At 47.3% G+C, this 21,863-nt stretch overlaps 1 protein-coding gene across 1 annotated transcript in view; it reads left to right on the top strand.

The window, feature by feature from the left end:
• The window catches only part of YME1L1 (YME1 like 1 ATPase), a 478,651-nt gene that overhangs the window by 202,381 nt on the left and 254,407 nt on the right, over positions 1-21,863 (top strand). Inside the window, exon 11 of the mRNA XM_078663402.1 lies at positions 6,491-6,623. Within this exon, the coding sequence (XP_078519528.1) occupies positions 6,491-6,623 (133 nt within the window). The remainder of the gene's footprint in view (positions 1-6,490; positions 6,624-21,863) is intronic.

Raw genomic sequence — 21,863 nt, 5'->3', positions numbered from 1 at the left:
TCCCGGTCAACAAGAGAATCACCTTCCGGCTCCTCACCCACGCACACAAAGCCCTACACAACCAAGGACCAGGATACCTCAACAGCCGCCTCAACTTCTACGCTCCCAAACGCCAGCTTCGATCGACCAGCCACGCCATCGCCACCGTCCCCCGCATCCGAAGAGCCACCACAGGAGGAAGGTTCTTCTCCTACCTGGCTGCCAAGACTTGGAACTCCCTTCCGACTCACCTCCGCCTGACCCAGGACCACCTCGCCTTCAGGAAGCAGCTCAAGACCTGGCTGTTCGAGCAGTAGCGGACCCTCGCCCCCCCCCCCCCCAGCGCCTTGAGACCCTCCGGGTGAGTAGTGCGCTATATAAATGCTATTATTGATTGATTGATTGATTGATTGAAAGAGCTGCGTTAAATCATGACGTTGATCTTCATAGTGATACTGTGGAAGTGGACTTCCTTGTGGACACGTTCTCAACTTCCGAAAGAAGTGTAAAGACACTACCAATGCTCATGGGCGTTCTTAAACACGCCAAGGACATTTTCAAAGAAAATACTAGAGCAAGGGTAGTTAACCCGAGGATAGAAAAGAAGTATAGGCCGGCGCCCGTGGATCCTACCTATATTGAAGGTCAATTGCCTTTGGACTCTATGGTGGTTGCAAATGCAAGAAAGAGGGCAAACTCGCAGACAACGGGAGATGCGCCTCCGCCTGATAAAGAGTCAAAGATACTGGAAACATCTGGCAAAAGAGTGGCGGAAAAGGCTGCAAACATCTGGCGTATTGCTAATACTCAGGCGCTTCTGGCCAGATATGATAGGTCACACTACGATACTCTGGAGACATTATTACAGCACCTCCCAGAACAATTCAAGGAAGGAGCAGAGCTGTTGGTTCAGGAGGGGAAGCTGATCTCCAACGCTTCCATCAAGTGTGCACTAGACACAGCTGACACTGCAGCTAGGGCTATAAACACTAGCGTCATGCTAAGACGACATGCTTGGTTGAGGATATCTGGTTTCAAACCAGAAATACAGACCACCATTCTTAATCAGCCAGTTAACACTGACTTCTTGTTTGGCCCTGAAGTTGATGCCACCCTAGAAAAAATTAAAAAGGACACGGAAACTGCAAAGTCCATGGGAGCTCTGCAGTCGCAGCAGTTTCGGGGTGGTTCCTTTCGTCGCTCCAATAACAGAGGGCCCTCAAGGGGCCAAAACACCCAACAAACGCAGTATAACAAGGAAGGTACACAATCCACCTACAATAAAAATCCCAGGGGTGGATATAGAGGAAATAACATCAAGGGCAGAGGAAGAGGAAACAACAACTCCAGATCCTCTGCCAAGACCAAACAGTGACGCCTTGTCACTGCCCCCGACCATCTAACACCTGTCGGGGGGAGACTACAACAGTTCCTGTCTGTATGGAAATCCATCACCACAGACAGGTGGGTACGAGATATTGTACAGTACGGGTATTGTCTAGAGCTTACAGCCACTCCACCCGACATTCCACCAAGACACCGTCCTATGTCCGCAGAGCACTTACACTTGTTACAGCAAGAGGTCGTCAGTATGCTGCAAAAAGGAGCCATAGAGCTCGTGCCTCTAGCGGAGCAAGGATCAGGGGTGTACTCTCTGTACTTCTTGATTCCAAAAAAGGACGGGTCTCTCAGGCCCATACTCGACCTACGACCTCTGAACCAATACATTCTGTCAGAGCACTTTCACATGCTCACCTTACAGCAAGTCCTACCGCTTTTAAGTCAGGGAGATTTCCTCGCAACACTGGATCTCAAAGATGCGTACTTCCACATTCCCATGCACCCTTCCCACAGAAAGTATCTCAGGTTCACCATTCAGGATCAACACTACCAGTTCAAGGTCCTCCCCTTCGGAGTGACGACGGCACCCAGAGTATTCACCAAGTGTCTGGCGACAGTGGCGGCACACCTAAGGAGACAGCACATACATGTCTACCCTTATCTGGACGACTGGCTTATTCAAGCAAAGTCGGCCCAGCTGTGTGCCAGCCACGTGTCCCACACCATTCACCTCCTTCACGATCTGGGATTCTCACTGAATTGCCCCAAGTCACATCTTCAACCCGCCCGCGTACGGCAGTACCTGGGCGCAACAATAGACACTCTGGCAGCCAAAGCTCAGCCAAATTCAGTGCGGATACACAGCATGCAATTGCTGATACAAAAATTCAGACCTCAACACTCGCTTCAGGCAAAAGTGTTCATGCAGTTGATAGGCATGATGGCCTCCTGCATCTTCATAGTCCCGCATGCGAGACTACATATGCGCCCGCTTCAGGAGTGCTTGGCACGTCAGTGGAACTAGGCTCAAGGGCAGTTAAAAGACCTAGTGTTGGTGAGCGGTCGGGCATACAACTCTCTGCATCGGTGGAATCCACAAAACCTTTGCTAGGGCCGACCGTTCCAAGAGCCTGTACCACAGGTAATACTGACAACGGACGCATCTCTCCAGGGATGGGGAGCTCATGTACTCCATTACACAGTGCAGGGACTATGGACGACACAGCAGAAGAAGATGCACATCAACCTTCTACAGCTGATGGCAATCTTCATGGCACTGAAAGCCTTCAAAGTATATCTGTGCAACAAAGTCGTGTTGATCCGGACGGACAACATGACTGCCATGTACTACATACAGAAGCAGGGAGGAACACGCTCTCCACAGTTGTCTCACCTGGCTCAGAGCATGTGGAAGTGGGCCATTCAGAGGAACATGTTCCTCATCGGAACACCTCCCAGGCAAGGACAACCAAATGGTGGACCTGCTCAGCAGGCACAGCCACCAGATGCACAAATGGGAGATACATCCATCAGTACTCCAGCCGTACTTCCATCAGTGGGGTTATCCAGAGATAGACCTATTCGCCACAAGGGAAAACGCAAAATGCCGAAGCTTCGCCGCCAGGTTCCCACACCCGCAGTCGCAGGGCAATGCGATATGGATGAACTGGTCAGGCAAGTTTGCGTACGCTTTTCCCCCAGTGCCATTGATTCCGCTAGTGGCACGCAAACTGAGGCAACACTCGATGATACTCATCCTGGTTGCTCCAACGTGGGCACGCCAACCATGGTACACCACGCTCGTGGAACTTTCCGTGGTGCCTCATCAAAGGCTGCAACTAACACCCAGACTTTTGACGCAGAGCCATGGCGAAATTCAGCACCCAGATCCGCAACAGCTCAACCTGGCGATCTGGCTCCTGAGGTCCTAGAATTTGGATACCTCAACTTGCCTCCAGACTGCATGAATATCATAAAGGAGGCAAGAAGACCCACGACTAGAGCATGTTATGCGGCGAAATGGAAAAGGTTTGTCATATACTGCAACAATAATGACATTAACCCACTAGATGCATCTATTCAGAACATTATTTGTTATCTGTTGCATTTATACAGATGTAATCTTGCTTACAGTTCCATCCGCATACATCTATCCGCAGTAGCAGCCTACCTGCAAAACAGGCAGCACCTATCCCTATTCAGAGTACCTGCAATTAAAGCCTTTCTTGAGGGACTCAAGAGAGTAATCCCTCCAAGACTTCCACCTTCACCAGTCTGGAACCTCAGCCTGGTTCTCACAAGACTCATGGGGCCACCCTTTGAACCTCTACATTCATGTGAGATTCAATTTTTAACCTGGAAAGTGGCTTTCCTAGTAGCCATTACCTCACTCAGAAGAGTTGGTGAACTCCAGGCGCTAACCATTCAAGAGCCATTCATACAGGTTCACCCAGAGTTGTTTTACGTACAAACCCCACTTTTATGCCTAAGGTGATTTCGCAGTTCCACATGAACCAAACCATAGAACTGCCAGTTTTCTACCCAAATCCAGAAAATGTTGCAGAGAGATGCCTACACACATTAGATGTGAAAAGGGCCCTCATGCATTATATGGACAGAACTAAAGATTTCAGAAAAACGAAACCACTGTTCGTCGCCTTCGCTCCACAGCATAAAGGCAATCCCATTTCAAAATCAGGAATAGCCAGAGGGATCGTTAAGTGTATACAAATTTGCTATGAAAAAGCTAAACGCACTTTAACGATTCCTCCACGTGCACACTCCACACGCAAGTTAGGAGCAACCATGGCTTTCCTAGGGAACATTCCACTAGAGGAGATATGTAGAGCAGCCACATGGTCCACTATTCATACATTTACAAAACACTACTGCGTAGATGTACACTCTAGACAGCAGGCAGCTGTAGGACAGGCTGTTCTCAAAACCCTTTTTCAGACTGCTGCAGCTGGCACAGGCGGCCGCCGCTAATGGAGGGACTGCTATGTATTCTATGCAATAGATATGAATTCAGCAGCCCACATGCCTCGAACCGAATATGCTACTTACCAGTATGCATGTGTTCTTGGCATGTAGGGCTGCTGACATTCATATCGCCCACCCTCCTCCCCGGCGCCTGTTGCAGCTGTAGCATTCAGAATTTCTATTTAGCATGGACATCACTCACTGTATTACACTCCATCTCTGCCACAATGGCGAAAAACAATCTGAGGATGGAGAGGATACCCATGCGCACTGTAGTCCAGGGGAGGAGCCACCTATCCCGTGATACTTCAAAGACTTCTCCAGGACAACAATGTGCAATCATCCGGACCCAATCTAATGCAATAGATATGAATGTCAGCAGCCCTACATGCCAAGAACAGATGCATACTGGTAAGTAGCATATTCGTTATCACAGATGACCCAGATGTCCAAGTATCTAAAAACCCCCTTATCCCAGTCTTGCCCTCGGTCTGGGAGTGGGGCACCCCAGTCTGCTGCCAGCCCATCTTTGATTTGTTTTCAGACCAGATATTGCACCATATTTCTCTAGCTCCACCAGTAGTTTGTGCACGGATCGGTAAGGTCCTCCTAATAAATGAAGGCAAAATCTGCTTAGAGAGAGTCAATATGCATCATGATCCTTATGTGCAAACCCCAAGGTATAGCAGTACCTGCAGCATTTTGTAAGGAAGAGGCTCTAAATCTAATGCAAATAACATAGGAAATAACAGGCAATCGCCCCTTCCTTCTATTATCCACAAATGTGAGATATACCCTCCTATGCAATCTGGCTGTGGGTTCTACGCATACCAATTTTACCCAACTAATAAAACTCGAAGCAAATCCAGGTGGTTTGGGGCGGCCTACATTTAAATCCACCCACAGTTTTGAAGGTACGTTCTATATCTAGGATAGAAAGAGCATAATCATTCTCTGAAGTTTCTAACGAGTGCATAATGTGTGTTAACCGTCTCATGTTAAACATTGTAATCCTACAAAGAACAAAACCAGTCTGGTTCATATGAATATGGGTACTTATCCCTCTGTGGAGTCTTTGGACTAGTACCTTGCTCAACAGCTTGACATCCACGTTCAGCTTTGATAAGGGCCGATATGTTGATATCATGGAGGGATCCTCCCCTCTTTTGGAACAAGGACTATCATTACCTCTCTCTGGGGGGATAGAATCTGTCTGTTTCACATGCCTCTGTAAAAACCCCAACAGCTTTTCCAAGTGAAGCAATGACATCACCTGACACAGATCAGTAGGGATGTCATTCTCACTAGGCGACTTGCCCCCTCCCTTGTTTCCCCAGAGCATCAGTCCGCTCCAGAAGTGCTGTTTATAAAAGGAGACAAATCGGGCCAAGTGTTGGCTTGTTTGCTGAGAGTCCTCACACTCTTATCTGTGGTTATGACAGTAGGATGGTACAATTATGACAGCTAAAGACAAAATAAATGACATATGTAGGGAATACCTGGTAAGGAGCTTTGCCCAAACTACCCACATACGTGACACTGAAAATACTCTGTTATTTGAGTGAAGTGAAGCTCCCATGACTAACGAATGAGTAGCTGGAAGACTTGGAGGCCCTGCTCGCACAATACTATATATATTTGTGTACTCCCAAGTGGATGAACAGGAAATTCTATTTGAAATACTTTTGAAAAGCATAGTTTTTTATTTGCAGAGTTCAACATGGTAGAGTGATGAGCATACAAGTCGGTCACGTAATGTGTTTGTGTTATAAGAAGTATCTGGGCTACAATGGAGTATATTCTGAAATTGTGATCAATTTATGAACCCCATTTGTTATATACTTTCCTCCCCTCCCCCACCCTTGCTCCCCCCACAAAAGAATAAACAATTGAAGTGTACATGAAATTATTATCCCACCTTTTTACAGTAAACACTTCTGAAATTTTGAGAAAAGCTTCATGATTTGTTTATGCTACTAGAGTAATTATTAGTATTTTGGAAACCTTGTTTGTGGTTTTGTTGGCATGCAATAACTAAAGCTAATAAAATAATAATCCATTCCGCTTTTATTTATTTTTCGTTAAGATAATAGTAAATATATAATAAACAAAGACAGTAGTGTGCATCTATAATAAAAATACAGCTTTTTGTTAATCGGTTCATGGGAATTTTTTTTTCTTTTGTTAGGGGAAGCAAAATCTAATGCACCTTGTGTTATATTTATTGACGAATTGGATTCTGTTGGTGGAAAGCGAATCGAATCTCCAATGCATCCATATTCAAGACAGACCATAAACCAACTGCTTGCTGAAATGGATGGGTAAATAACATTATTTCAAAAAAATCTATGGATACTTATGGTACTTAGTTTCTTTGGAGCTGAACTGGAATTCAATGATGTAGGTTTATAACAGAAGCTTCTAATTTTTTACAGTGTCAATTGTGTCTCAAAGCAAATATTCTAGAGGCGATGTTTAAACAATCCAAGGCATTAGAGATTTTTTATCACTTATATAACCAAAATAATTCAAAATTTTACCTGAACTAAATCGATTACATTGTATTTACCAAGAACGCAACCGGTATCCTGCTCAATTCAGTGCCTAATTTCACTAGAACTTTAACATCCTAAATTCCAGGTCATCGGTAAGAAATGAATGGATTGCTCTCATTTGACCATTCACAAGAGTTATGGTGTATTTCAGTAATCATTTGAGCAATAGGCTAGGGCCATATTTGTGCATGTCCATTTAAATTCCACTCACACCAGAATTCTGAGTGCTGCAGCAAAAAACTAACTCCCAATTGTTTTTCCATCTAAATTTTACAGGTCAAACCTTTTAAAATTTACTGGGGAAAATAGCCATTCAGTACTGGCACATGATAATTTTGTTGTAGTAAACATCAAAACCCGCATGTTCTGCTCTTGTTTTTGTGGGGCAAAACTCAGAATCGATGAAAATTGAGACGCCCAATAAATTCTGAACACCTCAGTGTCATATTTTGTAGGCTCATATACACACTTTGGATCTATGGGGATCTGTGAATGCCAGAGGGTACTGATCCCTCAAGCGAATACTGTTCACAAAAAAGTATGTCGAGCTATGCTTCACGAGGAAGAGGAGAGAGGAGAGGAAGGGGAAAGCAAAAAGGGAGACAGAGTACTATGCAGAAAAGGAGGGGAGAATTCCCTCATGACAAGAACCCTCACTCACCATTAGGTGAAATGATTCATCATATGTACTTTTTACGCTCCTCTACCGAGAAAACACCTCTGCTTCTCCCCCCGGGGAGTCGTAGCCCACACCACGGTGTGAGGAAGGGAACCCATATGATGAAGCATGTCACCTAAAGGTGAGTGAGGGCTCTTGTCCTGAGAGAATTCTCCCCTCCTTTTCTACATAGTGCTCGGTCTCCCTTTTTGCTTTCCCCTTCCTCCCCTGTCTCCTCTTCCCTTGACACATAGCCAGACTTACTTCTTTGTAAACAATATTTTGTAGGCTGCAATAATTATTGCACCAAACACCAAGAAACTTGTAATGATGGCCTAGATTTTGTTTTGGACCCAATCACATCTCATGCTCTTCAGTATTAAAAATAATCTTATTGTAGAAGACACTAATTTATATAAGATAGTAAACACCTGTAATCTCAGCAAAGTATCATACCAGTCACTTCTAGCATGAAGATAAATTGTTGCTGTGTGGAAGTGAACACAAGCTTGACTAAATCACATGTTGGAGTATCACCACAAAGTTATATGTCATGTCACGCAGAACATGCAGGCATGGGAACCACAAGAATGTTACTTTAGCTAATAATTGTATAACTGACACTAAGTTTTCAGTGTGTACATGTGTCTGTTGAAATGCAACTCCACAGAACTGTACATTTTCACGTCCATTCCATTTGAAAAGATACATACTGTAATTCGGATAATTGGAAAAAGCTGCAGATGTCCATAAAAGCTCTAAACAATTAAACAAACATTAAATCGTCTTTCGAGAAAATAAAAATGTCATAGCTCATAACATTTATTACACAACTTTTAGGAAATTATGTAATATGGATTAAAAACTTAAGTCCTTTAAAACCAATCAAACAACAAAAACATTATTTCAAATCTGCAGAACTCTTTTGTACAAATTACATTTATGGAGCGTGCCAGGTATTATTCTATTTTAGAGGCCTTTGTTTCCAGCCATGAGTTCTTAAATCGATTTAAAAAATGACGTTACATTTGAATTGAACTCTCTGCTGTATCTGACCTAACACTGCAGTTCCTGCAATATGAATAATCCTGGAAATGATCCTACAATGCTCCGATAATTTCCAATACTGAGATTTGTAATTCAGTTTCTAAGTTCCTTTTTATTTTAAGGCTTTTTGTTGAAACTTTCGTCAGGTATACCGTATGAAGTTTCAAACCGGTTTGAGCACACAGCATCCGTGAAGACCACAGACGGTACCACAGACTGCACTCTGGAGTATGTCCAGACATATCAAGTAACATAGTGAGTCTGTTGATAACATGACTCAGGAGCTAGCCAGTGGCCTTATAAGTAACCCTCACTTAGCCTATTTCCAGTCATAGAGTCTCTGTGGACAGGCAGTCCCATACAAAAACAAAGTTTTTAATGTTAAGCGTTCCGTTTTGTTAAAACGGACGAATAGTACAGAGGAAATGTATTCTAAGGTGTAAAGTGCCAAAGATGGCGATTTAACCTTGTGTATTTTCTTTCATTGTTTGATGTTTAAGTGCTCCATAGAAATGGCAAACGGAAATATGCCATCCCCTATTACTCTAGCCCGGTTGTTCACTGTAGCAAAAATAGTGTACATCATTTAATATAGGAAAGCATGAATTAACAAATGCAGAATTTGGTATTGCAGTTCGTGAGCATGACAGTTGACAATCTTTATAGTGACAAAATACTAAGTGACCTGTGAAAGTATACAGTTATGCAATTCTGCCTACCTACAATGTAGTAAGTCAAGAGTTTATGCATTTGTTGATCATCTTGTATTTTCACATGTGATTCTAATTTCATTTTTTCTAAATTAACTTTTTGCTAATCATTGTTTTATGGCATTGAACCTGGGTGCTGGGGGAAGGTGGGAGGAAGACGCACAAAGATGCTGATGTAGCACAATCTGGTGGAGTGGACCTTCATAGCTTGTTCAGAGAAGTCCCATTTCATAATGGTTAGCATCCCATAAGGTCTACCTTTCAGCAAGAGAAGAATACAAGGCTAATTGAAGAACTTTCCAAGGGCACTGTAATCAGTATTCTAGCACCATCTATGGTTAAGAACAACAGTCCAATACAACACACGTGATGTAATTGTTGACAGCAATGATTTAGTATTTTCACTTTCTTGCGGTTTTCTTCCAGAGTATTGATTTAGTATACATTCAGAAAATACAAGTCACCAAATGAGCCTACAGTAACATGGTAGTGTCTGATTAATCTTTGTACTACAGTGGTATATAATGTCATACATACTAAGGTACCAAAATTAGCACCTCAAAATGGAGTCTCCGCAGCATGCCTAAAAGTCATCACACTGTAGAGGATATGTATGTTATCCAGTATTGGGGTATCTTTCATAGATTCACATGCCGGAATCATTCCCCGTCGCCGAGGCGGGAGTCCCACGGTGTGAGAAGTTGGCCTGATATGCAGTGCTCACTATTCTAGTGATCACTATGTATCAGTCCAAACAACCCTTATTGATGATTGGTTGTAAGTCAACCTTATAGACCAGCTATCCTAGTAGCATGGATACGAGCAGTCTAAGGCTAAGACTCTAGAGGGCGTGTTAAGCCAGCTGTTATACCATCACATTACCCCTTGAACACCCAGTGAAAGGACACCACACAAGTGTTATGAAAATAAACAGTGTATTTATTAGAATCACAACAACCCTGTACTCTTTATGAGGACAGGGTGCTAGGCACACAACAAAACTCTTACGAAAATACTTAAGTTAGCACGTTATACACAAATGCCCGAGGGGCACGAAAAACCATATACTTTAAAAGTGGAATGCGAAATTACTAGCAGGTAAGTACAGTACTAATAGGCTTTGGACTCGCTAGGACTTGACTATAGAATCGTTAGATTACTTCTAGGAGACCTAGGGGACTCGGGTGCAGAGTGTGCACTCTCACGCGGGATGCGGGACAAAGTCTATGGAAGCTAGTAAAGGCAAAGTTAGTGTTCACGGGCGAACCCGACCTGGTAGGAAGAAAACGACAGTGGATCCTGACCCTAGGATAGTGAGGCTATGCTGGGACACCGAAGTGCCGAAGTTACCTAGCCCAGGGGCTGCAGCTGCATAGGTCTGAAAAGACGTCGGGGATCTCGTTGCCGGACCAGGAGCCTGGAAGAAGGAAGTTGCTGGCAGGCGACCAGTGAAGGAAAGTTCGTTGGATCCAAGCCTGGATCAAGGAAGAAGAAACCTGAAAGCAGAGGGGACCAAGTTCTTGAATCACTAGCCAGTGATTAAGTGGGCACCAGGATGGCACCGGGCGAAGTCACCTCGACTAGGTGAGTGGGCGACACTGGCTCTGCAGATCTCACGGACCAGGAGGCGTTGTCGGCGACCAGGATGGAGAGGCGAGCTGTCCCACGATGGATGAAGCTGTCGGCGTCGAAGTTACCCAGGATTGGGCAACAAGCCTTGGCTAATTCAAGCCCACGCGGTGGACTCAAAATGGCGTCTTGAGTGGACCAGGAGGGTCCGGGGTGCTCCTCTTTTGGAAGGGAGCAAGGGCCAGCCTGGAGCAACCAGACCAGCAGCAGAAATGTCGTCGGGCGTCGTTCAGAAGGCCACAAGCCAGCAGGCTAGTAGCCAAACAACGCGGTGAGCAGCAAAAAGCAGAAGGGCCCCACGCAGATCGTGGAGATGCTGGGAGGCTGCACTTCGGTGCTGGAGCTGCTCAGGGTCGGGGCTTCTCGGACCCCAAAGCACTCACCAGGAAATTACTCGGCGGGCTTGCTGGAAAGAAGTCGTGCAGTCTTGAAGATGGCCGGTCCCTCGAGGTCTCGTCACACCCACGAATCTCAGCGTGACTGATGATGCAGGTAGAGGTCAGAGGTGCCAGGGAAGCCGGTTCTCGTCGAGCTGGGCAGTCTTGGTCCGGAGGAGAGACTTGCAGCAGACCGCAGTGTTCTTAAGATGGTGCCTGCGGATGCAGGGTGACTACTCCTTAGTCACAAGGGAGAAATCTTAGGAAGAAGTCTTGAGTTCCTTTCGTGGAAAGTAGTTTCAGGATTCAAAGATGATCTGATTTGGAAGGGGGCCAGTTCCTACCTTTATCCTGTAAAAAGGGGCTGGCACGCGACTAAGTCCTGCCCTAGGGGTGGGACTAGGAGGGGGGTGGTTACACCCACTTCCTTGGCGGGCTTTTCCCCAGCACAGGGTCTGGAGTGACCCTGGAACTGGTTCCAGCCAGCCTATGCACAGTGAGCACCGGGGTGCCACGTGCAGTCACCTTCCTCTAAAGCCCTGCCTACCTACAATACACAAAACCCTGTCTGGGACGGTGCTGGCACCGCCCCTGGCAGGAAACCCTTTGTCCTTATCTCCTGCTCTGGGAGGGCTCCCAGCAGCAGGAGGGCAGACTTGTGTCTCGGTGGCAGCATCCATTTTGTGGAGCTGAGGCTCTGTTTGACTTTAACCGGGGTTAGGGGTTACATACATGTCGTGTCCCTCTAGAAGGGTGGAATGCTAACCCCGTCGCCAGAATTGGCGAGGGGTTAGTATTCCAATTCGTATGACACCTTACTCGACATGTTTTGATAAAGCGATACCAGAGTTGGCATTTAACCGCGAGGATTATAATGCACTTAAGAGTATATGGTATGCGATATCATGGAAACGGCTAAGGGATGGATCCCGAAAGCCGCAGACAGGCTCAGCTCATGCCAGAGCACCATCTCACACGATTCCAAGCACTCTGCCTTCAGGATTGTTAAGGCCTGCCATAGGAGTGACTGATAGGAGATCTGTGTGTCCATTTTAGGGTTAGATATAGGTATACTATATCTAAAGCAAAGGGTGATTACACCACATTGCCCCAGCTGTCGTTCAGCCAGTTGTGTCAGATTTGGATGGCCAGCCAGGGGTGGCATAATACATGCTGCAGCCCCTGGTAGGCCCTGGGTACACCTATGCCCTGGGTACCTAAGGTACACTGTACAGGGACTGATAAGGTGGCTCAGTATCCAATTTAGATATGTACCTAAGGTACATGGAATCCATTTTACAGAGAGAGCAGTGGGCCTGAGGTCCTGAATAGCAGGGCCTCAGGTCAACTAAGTCAGAAAACCAGCAAAACACCAGGCAAAAAGTTGGGGGCAACCATAGTCAGGGATCTACCTTTCTACATAACCCCCCCCCCAAACGAAAGGAGATAAGGCTATCCTTGTCCAGGTAAGCCTATATTGCCTAAGTGGCCATTTAAGGAAGTACCAGCACTGGCATGGTTACCCCCTATGTCATGGTCCACTAAGCAAACCCTCACCCTAAGGGTGTCTGAGGGTCTCCACCATAGGGAATCTCTACCTGTGGTGTGTTTTGTCAAAGAAAAAGGCTGGTGCTGAAATGGAGTACTGAAGTGAGGCTCCACTAACTTTGGGCTCAGCTTCCCCCAATCATTATCCACCATAGAGGCCTTTCTTTCCAAGACTGAGTTGTTTTGGGCTCTCAGGGTCAACCTCTGGCTACCTACAGCTGGAGGTTGGGTCCCTCTGTTTGGCTTACTGGAGGGACAGTTCAGGTCTGGGGCCCTCAGGTCCCAAGTTTGGCTGTGCCCAACAGTGTCCATCTGTGGGAGGTCCCTAACTAATTTTAAGGGGGATCCCTCAGGAGTGTGTCTTATTTTCACTTGGCTAGGTCTACTAGCTTCAGTGCCCTTACTCTGCTGATTGGGAAATTCTTTTGGACTGGGGGCCCCTTGGGGTCCAACACTGGCCTCCCTGACCTCTACAGCCCTGGGCTGACTGAGGCAGGGTAGAGAGGGGCAGGTTACCTGCTCCAGACTGGGTCCCACCTTGGAAGGGTCCACTGACATCAGGGGTTCTGCCAGGCTAGGCCTGACTACCTCTGTGGCAGTTTCTTCACAAGGGGTCAGATCAGTTCCCTGAGGAGGCTGATCTTTTCCTAAAGTCTGGTGGGAGGGAGATTTCTCTTCCTCCTCAATGCTCTCTGTCTGAGTGGAGTGATCCATAGTTTCAGGCTTCACAACACTATCATCTGTCTGAGTTTGAGCTGTGGCCATCACAACTCTCCCAACCTTTTCAGGAGGGGGCTCAGTTTGGGTGTGGGCTGTTACCATGACAGCCTTGACAACCTGTTCTGGGAAGGAAGTTGTCTGAGATTGGGTTGTGACTGGCACAACCCTCCTGACCTGTTCAGGGAGGACATCTTGGACTGGGGCTGTGGCTATCACTGCCCCACTAACCTTACCATGGGTATTTACCATTTTAGAATGGGTTTCTTGCTCTACCTCAGCCCAGGCTGAGGTCTCTAAATCATTCCCCAGTAGGCAATCTACAGGCAAGTTGGATGTCACTGCCACTCTCTTGGGGCCAGTGACACTTCCCCAGCTGAGATTTACTACTGCCATGGGATGAGTTTTCTTCACTCCATCAATGTTTACCACCTGGTATGTGGCACCAGGTAAAAGTTGCCTTGAGGGGACTAGACTCTCAGTCACCATAGTGATGCTAGCCCCTGTATCTCTATAGGCCTCAACTTTTATACCATTGATGAGGGGCTCCTGTCTGTACTTGCCCAAAGTGTTGGGACAAGTTGTGAAGTTGGCAAACCCCATGCCAGTCTCACAGACAAGAGTATCTAAGTCAGGGGACCTGGTTAGGCCAGAGTCCCCAGGAACTCCCAAAGTAAATGCACCCAAATTCTTGGGGGCACTCCCACCACCTGGGGGATTACTACTAGTAGTAACAGGAGGTTTGGGAATGTTACTTGGGGGTATGTTTTCCTTATTGTTATTCTTTGGGCAACTGCTGTCAGTTTTTAAATGACCCACCTGTTTACAGGGATAACAATAAGGTTTCTTCTGGTTGTTGGAAGGATTTTGGGACCCACCCCCCTCAGAGGATTTTTGGGGCCCTGATGTGGTTTGATCTGTAGATTTATTCCCACCCTTCTCTTGAGGCTTGGTTGATTCCTTTTTCTGGTCACCACCTTGGTTCTTGGGCCTAATCCTGGTTCTGACCCATTTGTCTGCCCTCTTACCCAATTCTTGTGGAGAGGTCAGATCAGAGTCTACCAGGTGCTGGTGTAATAACTGGTTCTGACAATTATTTAAGACTTGCTCTCTCATAATTAGATTATACAATCCCTTGAAATCAGTAACCTTACTACCCAGTAGCCAGCCTTCCAAAGCCTTAGTGGCACAATCAACAAAGTCAGACCAGTCCTGAGACTGAGTTTTCTGGGTGTCTCTGAACAGCAACCTGTACTGCTCAGTGGTTAAACCAAACCCATCAACCAGTGTATTCTTCAGGACCTGGTAATTGTTAGCATCCTCTACTCTTGTAGTGAGGAGCTTATCTCTACCTTTACCATCAAAGGAGAGCCACAGTATAGCTGCCCACTGACTCTGGGGAATGCACTGCACAGTGCAGGCCCTCTCCAGAGCAGCCATCCATTTCTGGATATCATCCCCTTGCTTAAAGGGGGGCACTATTTTAGTCAGGTGTTTAGTATCTAAACCCTTCTCTCTATCTCTTGGGAGATTGCTGCCACCAGTGGGAGCTAACCCACTCATCTGCTGCTCTCTTGCCAGGGCAAGCTTCTCTTTGGCCAGGGCAATTTCTTCCCTTTCAATCCTCAGTTCAGCTTGTCTCATCCTAGCTTCATGCTCCCTTCTCTGAGGGGAAGTAAATCTCCTCTGTGGAGGATTCCTTCTCCCCTGAGAAGAGGCATTAGAGTGCAGAGATCTATTGGAGTCCCTAGAAAGAGATCTATCTCTCCTAACTCCAAGGTTAGGCCCACTTCGGGTTAGTACTGGGGGTCCCCCAGATCCTAGCCCAAGTAAGTCTAAGTTGGCCCTGGTTAGCCTTCTGACTACCTCAAGACCTTTGTCTACCTCATCCCCAGAGAGTTCCTCTTGATCCTCCTCCTCAACTGCAGTAGCAATGTTGGGGAGATCTGGATCCCCAGAGGTTCCCTCTAAGGCTGGCATGTTCTCATGTAACTGAGAAAGCTTTCTGGCATCATATGTCTCTAAGAGACCTATCAGAAAGGGAATGGTGGGGTTAGACCCCTGCTTCAGTTTTCTGGAGACACAGATCTGTCTCATCTCCTGGAAACTGAGAGCTGCATATCTTGAAGTGACCTGTGGAGGGTCAACACTGACCAGGGGAGTCTCAGTAGAATCTCCCTGGGTAGACATGCTTTTCTAGTGAGGTGTAAGTGGTGCACTTACCTACACTATATGTTTGCCTACTGATCCCTTGCTAGAGTTGTAGTTTAGGGTGTGCTAAGCCCTAGGAGCTACAACAGCTGGTTCAGTAGAACTCAGAGTATTCTAAGCTAAGTTATATGTACCTTTAGTACTTATGTGATCTTTCACAAGATATTCTTAGGGCATGTGTGGTAAAACAACAGCAAGCTCAAATCCCAACCGCTGCTCACCAATGTGAGAAGTTGGCCTGATATGCAGTGCTCACTATTCTAGTGATCACTATGTATCAGTCCAAACAACCCTTATTGATGATTGGTTGTAAGTCAACCTTATAGACCAGCTATCCTAGTAGCATGGATACGAGCAGTCTAAGGCTAAGACTCTAGAGGGCGTGTTAAGCCAGCTGTTATACCATCACATTACCCCTTGAACACCCAGTGAAAGGACACCACACAAGTGTTATGAAAATAAACAGTGTATTTATTAGAATCACAACAACCCTGTACTCTTTATGAGGACAGGGTGCTAGGCACACAACAAAACTCTTACGAAAATACTTAAGTTAGCACGTTATACACAAATGCCCGAGGGGCACGAAAAACCATATACTTTAAAAGTGGAATGCGAAATTACTAGCAGGTAAGTACAGTACTAATAGGCTTTGGACTCGCTAGGACTTGACTATAGAATTGTTAGATTACTTCTAGGAGACCTAGGGGACTCTGGTGCAGAGTGTGCACTCTCACGCGGGATGCGGGACAAAGTCTATGGAAGCTAGTAAAGGCAAAGTTAGTGTTCACGGGCGAACCCGACCTGGTAGGAAGAAAACGACAGTGGATCCTGACCCTAGGATAGTGAGGCTATGCTGGGACACCGAAGTGCCGAAGTTACCTAGCCCAGGGGCTGCAGCTGCATAGGTCTGAAAAGACGTCGGGGATCTCGTTGCCGGACCAGGAGCCTGGAAGAAGGAAGTTGCTGGCAGGCGACCAGTGAAGGAAAGTTCGTTGGATCCAAGCCTGGATCAAGGAAGAAGAAACCTGAAAGCAGAGGGGACCAAGTTCTTGAATCACTAGCCAGTGATTAAGTGGGCACCAGGATGGCACCGGGCGAAGTCACCTCGACTAGGTGAGTGGGCGACACTGGCTCTGCAGATCTCACGGACCAGGAGGCGTTGTCGGCGACCAGGATGGAGAGGCGAGCTGTCCCACGATGGATGAAGCTGTCGGCGTCGAAGTTACCCAGGATTGGGCAACAAGCCTTGGCTAATTCAAGCCCACGCGGTGGACTCAAAATGGCGTCTTGAGTGGACCAGGAGGGTCCGGGGTGCTCCTCTTTTGGAAGGGAGCAAGGGCCAGCCTGGAGCAACCAGACCAGCAGCAGAAATGTCGTCGGGCGTCGTTCAGAAGGCCACAAGCCAGCGGGCTAGTAGCCAAACAACGCGGTTAGCAGCAAAAAGCAGAAGGGCCCCACGCAGATCGTGGAGATGCTGGGAGGCTGCACTTCGGTGCTGGAGCTGCTCAGGGTCGGGGCTTCTCGGACCCCAAAGCACTCACCAGGAAATTACTCGGCGGGCTTGCTGGAAAGAAGTCGTGCAGTCTTGAAGATGGCCGGTCCCTCGAGGTCTCGTCACACCCACGAATCTCAGCGTGACTGATGATGCAGGTAGAGGTCAGAGGTGCCAGGGAAGCCGGTTCTCGTCGAGCTGGGCAGTCTTGGTCCGGAGGAGAGACTTGCAGCAGACCGCAGTGTTCTTAAGATGGTGCCTGCGGATGCAGGGTGACTACTCCTTAGTCACAAGGGAGAAATCTTAGGAAGAAGTCTTGAGTTCCTTTTGTGGAAAGTAGTTTCAGGATTCAAAGATGATCTGATTTGGAAGGGGGCCAGTTCCTACCTTTATCCTGTAAAAAGGGATGGCACGCGACTAAGTCCTGCCCTAGGGGTGGGACTAGGAGGGGGGTGGTTACACCCACTTCCTTGGCGGGCTTTTCCCCAGCACAGGGTCTGGAGTGACCCTGGAACTGGTTCCAGCCAGCCTATGCACAGTGAGCACCGGGGTGCCACGTGCAGTCACCTTCCTCTAAAGCCCTGCCTACCTACAATACACAAAACCCTGTCTGGGACGGTGCTGGCACCGCCCCTGGCAGGAAACCCTTTGTCCTTATCTCCTGCTCTGGGAGGGCTCCCAGCAGCAGGAGGGCAGACTTGTGTCTCGGTGGCAGCATCCATTTTGTGGAGCTGAGGCTCTGTTTGACTTTAACCGGGGTTAGGGGTTACATACATGTCGTGTCCCTCTAGAAGGGTGGAATGCTAACCCCGTCGCCAGAATTGGCGAGGGGTTAGTATTCCAATTCGTATGACACCTTACTCGACATGTTTTGATAAAGCGATACCAGAGTTGGCATTTAACCGCGAGGATTATAATGCACTTAAGAGTATATGGTATGCGATATCATGGAAACGGCTAAGGGATGGATCCCGAAAGCCGCAGACAGGCTCAGCTCATGCCAGAGCACCATCTCACACGATTCCAAGCACTCTGCCTTCAGGATTGTTAAGGCCTGCCATAGGAGTGACTGATAGGAGATCTGTGTGTCCATTTTAGGGTTAGATATAGGTATACTATATCTAAAGCAAAGGGTGATTACACCACCTTGCCCCAGCTGTCGTGCAGCCAGTTGTGTCAGATTTGGATGGCCAGCCAGGGGTGGCATAATACATGCTGCAGCCCCTGGTAGGCCCTGAGTACACCTATGCCCTGGGTACCTAAGGTACACTGTACAGGGACTGATAAGGTGGCTCAGTATCCAATTTAGATATGTACCTAAGGTACATGGAATCCATTTTACAGAGAGAGCAGTGGGCCTGAGGTCCTGAATAGCAGGGCCTCAGGTCAACTAAGTCAGAAAACCAGCAAAACACCAGGCAAAAAGTTGGGGGCAACCATAGTCAGGGATCTACCTTCCTACACACGGTATATAAAAAAGCAGTGCCAAAAGCAAATCACAGTAGTAGGCCCTATGAAAAAGGCCTGAGGCCTAGATTGTAGTAGACTTTCTACCTTATTATTCTAAAAAGACCAAAGTCTTTGTTCCAACCAATCGGCTCACAGCACCCTCTAGAACCCTCTCTGCAGAGCCAGTTCTCCTCAGATTTTCACCGCTCCTCGTGTGGAAGGAAGTCTCCCTGAGTCTCTACTCAGTTTCTTCTCTACTTCAAGATGTCTGACAAGAAGGCCTTATTTAGACCTTGCAGAACATGTCAAAAGAAAAGAGTCCATGTTGATGATCAACATAAGGACTGCATTTATTGCCTTTATCCTAATCATGAGGCAAAAAATTGTAAGATCTGCCGTACCTTCCCTTCAAAGACCTTAAGGGATAGGGAGGCCAGAGTCCTATTATGGCTCAAATCCTCTTCTACTGATGATGAAGACAGAGCTTCGACCTCCAGTAAGAGAGCAAGAGAGGATTATCCAAGTGAGGGGAGAAAACATGCTAAAACCTCCCACTCCACTTCGGTCTCTTCACAGTGATCTCCATCGTCTCTCTCTGAAGCCCCATCTCTCAAGGAATCTACAAAGAAAACTGTGAGTAAGAGCTCTTCTGTCTCCTCACCTGTGACTACCATCTCATCTACTGCTCCTTCGTCGACAGCTATGATTTCTAGGTTTTTTAGCTTTTTCTACGCCACTTTCTTCAAGACCATTTCAATTAATATCTTACCAGCCATCACCTCTCCTATCCGGTCTACTAAGAACTCCATTGTAACTAAAAGAACCCTCGTCGACGATCCGTCTACAACCGCCTCGTCGTTGAAGAAGCACTCTTCGACGAAGAAGCCCCTGTCGACGAAGTCATCTACGGTACCGTCGACGAAGATGGAAGGCCCGTCTGCGTCGAGCTCGTGACGGTGGTCCAGTCGAGCCAGTCGACGGTGGTCCCGTCGCCGAAGAGTCCGTCGACGGTGGTCCCATCGACGTCGAGTCCGTCGACGACGATTCAGACGACGATTGTCCCGTCTTCGACGCCTGCGACAATCCAGCTACCAAGGTCACCTTTGTCAACAGTGCCAGCAAGAACAGTAGATGCTGCTTCAACAAAGCCTCGTGCCTCAAGAGACCAGCCATCTGCCACCGAGCCTCATTCAAGATTTACAGGCCATGCTGGCAGACTAAAGACAGCGTTTTCCGCACAGCAGGTTGTGTCTCCACCCCAACCTGCAGTCCCCGTTCCTCAACCTGAGATTCCACCGCCTAAGTCTCCGGTAACGGAAACTCCACAACCTGCTTTGCCTACACAAACCCCGGATACTTCTTCAGACGAAGAAGTAGAAGAGGGCGAGTTACCGAATAATCCTCCGTGGGATCCGTGGGATGATTACGTTATTCCCATGCCGTCTCCACCAACCACACAACCTTCAGACTCACCACCTGAAGACATAGGTGGGTTCCATAATCTCATGCAGCGAGCTCCAAATAGATTTCAACTACCAGTAACAGTGGAGCAGACAGAATGTTTTCTTCATGATTTTAAAGAGGAAACTAGGAAGCTGTCTAGAGCCATTCCTAGTATAGATTATATCTGGAAGGAAGGCATCAAAGTGATGAAAAATCCTGCTTCTGTGCCTGCCGTTTTACCACGGATTGACAAGAAATATTGTGCTCCTCTTAGTAGCCCTTCATGTCTCACTGGACACCCGCGGCCGGATTCGGTCATCTCTCAGGCCGCTCACACCCCCATCACTACACCACCAGATAAGGAGGGGCGTCATTTGGAGCTTATCGGTAAAAAAAATTCCACCATGGCTGCTGCCTCTTATCAGAGCTACGAATTCTTTGGCGATTATAGGGCGCTATGATCGCCAAATGTGGTCCAACATGGCTTGTATGATTGATCTGATCCAGGAAGATAAAAGGCAGGAGGCTCGCAAGATCTTAATGGTGCTGCAGAAACCATAGACTGCGCTTTGGATATTGCGAATACAAACTTTAGGCAGTTGGCAGGGGCTGCAGTTCTCAGGCGTCAGGGCTGGCTCAAAACTACCACCTTCCGGCCTGAGGTCCAACTAAAGATCCTGGACATGGCCGATGACGGAGAGTCTCTATTTGGAAAACACATCGACAAAGCTCTTCAGGCGATCAAAACGGACACTGATACAGCAAGATCCCTAGGTTCACTGCAGTACAAGCGGGGATCTTTTAGAGGTGCTAGGGGACGTGGATACTTCTCTAGAGGAAGCTATTACCAACAAGGCAGGCAATACCAGCCTCAATACCGCCAGAATTATCAGTCTTCTTATCGGCAGTCCGGAACATCTAGTTTCTCTCGCCAAGGCGGACGAAAGCTCGCAAACAATCAAGGGCGAGATTCTCACAGAAAACAGTGAGTTCAGTTGGGCGCCAACCTCATTTCCATTCCTCCCTGTGGGCGCAAAAATATCTGCCTTTCAACAACAGTGGCAGCAGATTACCTCCGATCAGTGGGTGCTGGACCTAGTTCAACATGGACACACCCTGGAGTTTGTCACCAAACCACCAATGACTCCGCCCAGGGGTCCCCCTCCCCCTCGTCTTCACTTATTGTTCAAGGAAGTTCAGTCAATGCTCCTCAAGAACGCTATAGAAAGGGTTCCAGTTCATCAGAGGCGGACAGGTTTATATTCCCGTTTTTTCCTCATAAAGAAGAAATCGGGGGAATGGCGACCGATCTTGGACCTGCGCAATCTCAACAGATACCTCAAGAAGCAGGGGTTCCGCATAGTCACTCTTTCCGAAATTCTAAGTTGCCTAAACAAGGGAGATTTTATGGCTTCTTTGGACAAGGAAGACGCTTACTTCCACATCCCAATCCACCCAAAACAATCGAAAATATCTCCATTTCACTGTGGCTGGCGCCCATTATCAGTTCAAAGTACTCCCATTTTGGCCTCAAGTCGGCTCCACGGATTTTTACGAAGTGTCTAGCCCCGGTTGAAGCAGCACTACGCTCTTCAGGGATCCAGGTTTTCCCGTACTTGGACGACTGGCTAGTCAAAGGTCCATCAAAGGGCAGAGTACAGAACGACATAGCAACGTGTCGCAATCTCCTTGCATCCATAGGTCTCACTGTGAGCGAGAAAA

The sequence above is a fragment of the Lissotriton helveticus genome, chromosome 10, assembly GCF_964261635.1.
Source record: "Lissotriton helveticus chromosome 10, aLisHel1.1, whole genome shotgun sequence".
Taxonomy (NCBI): Eukaryota; Metazoa; Chordata; class Amphibia; order Caudata; family Salamandridae; genus Lissotriton; species Lissotriton helveticus.
The sequence above is the reverse complement of the archived record's forward strand: the minus strand, read 5'-3'. Positions and strand labels throughout refer to the sequence as shown.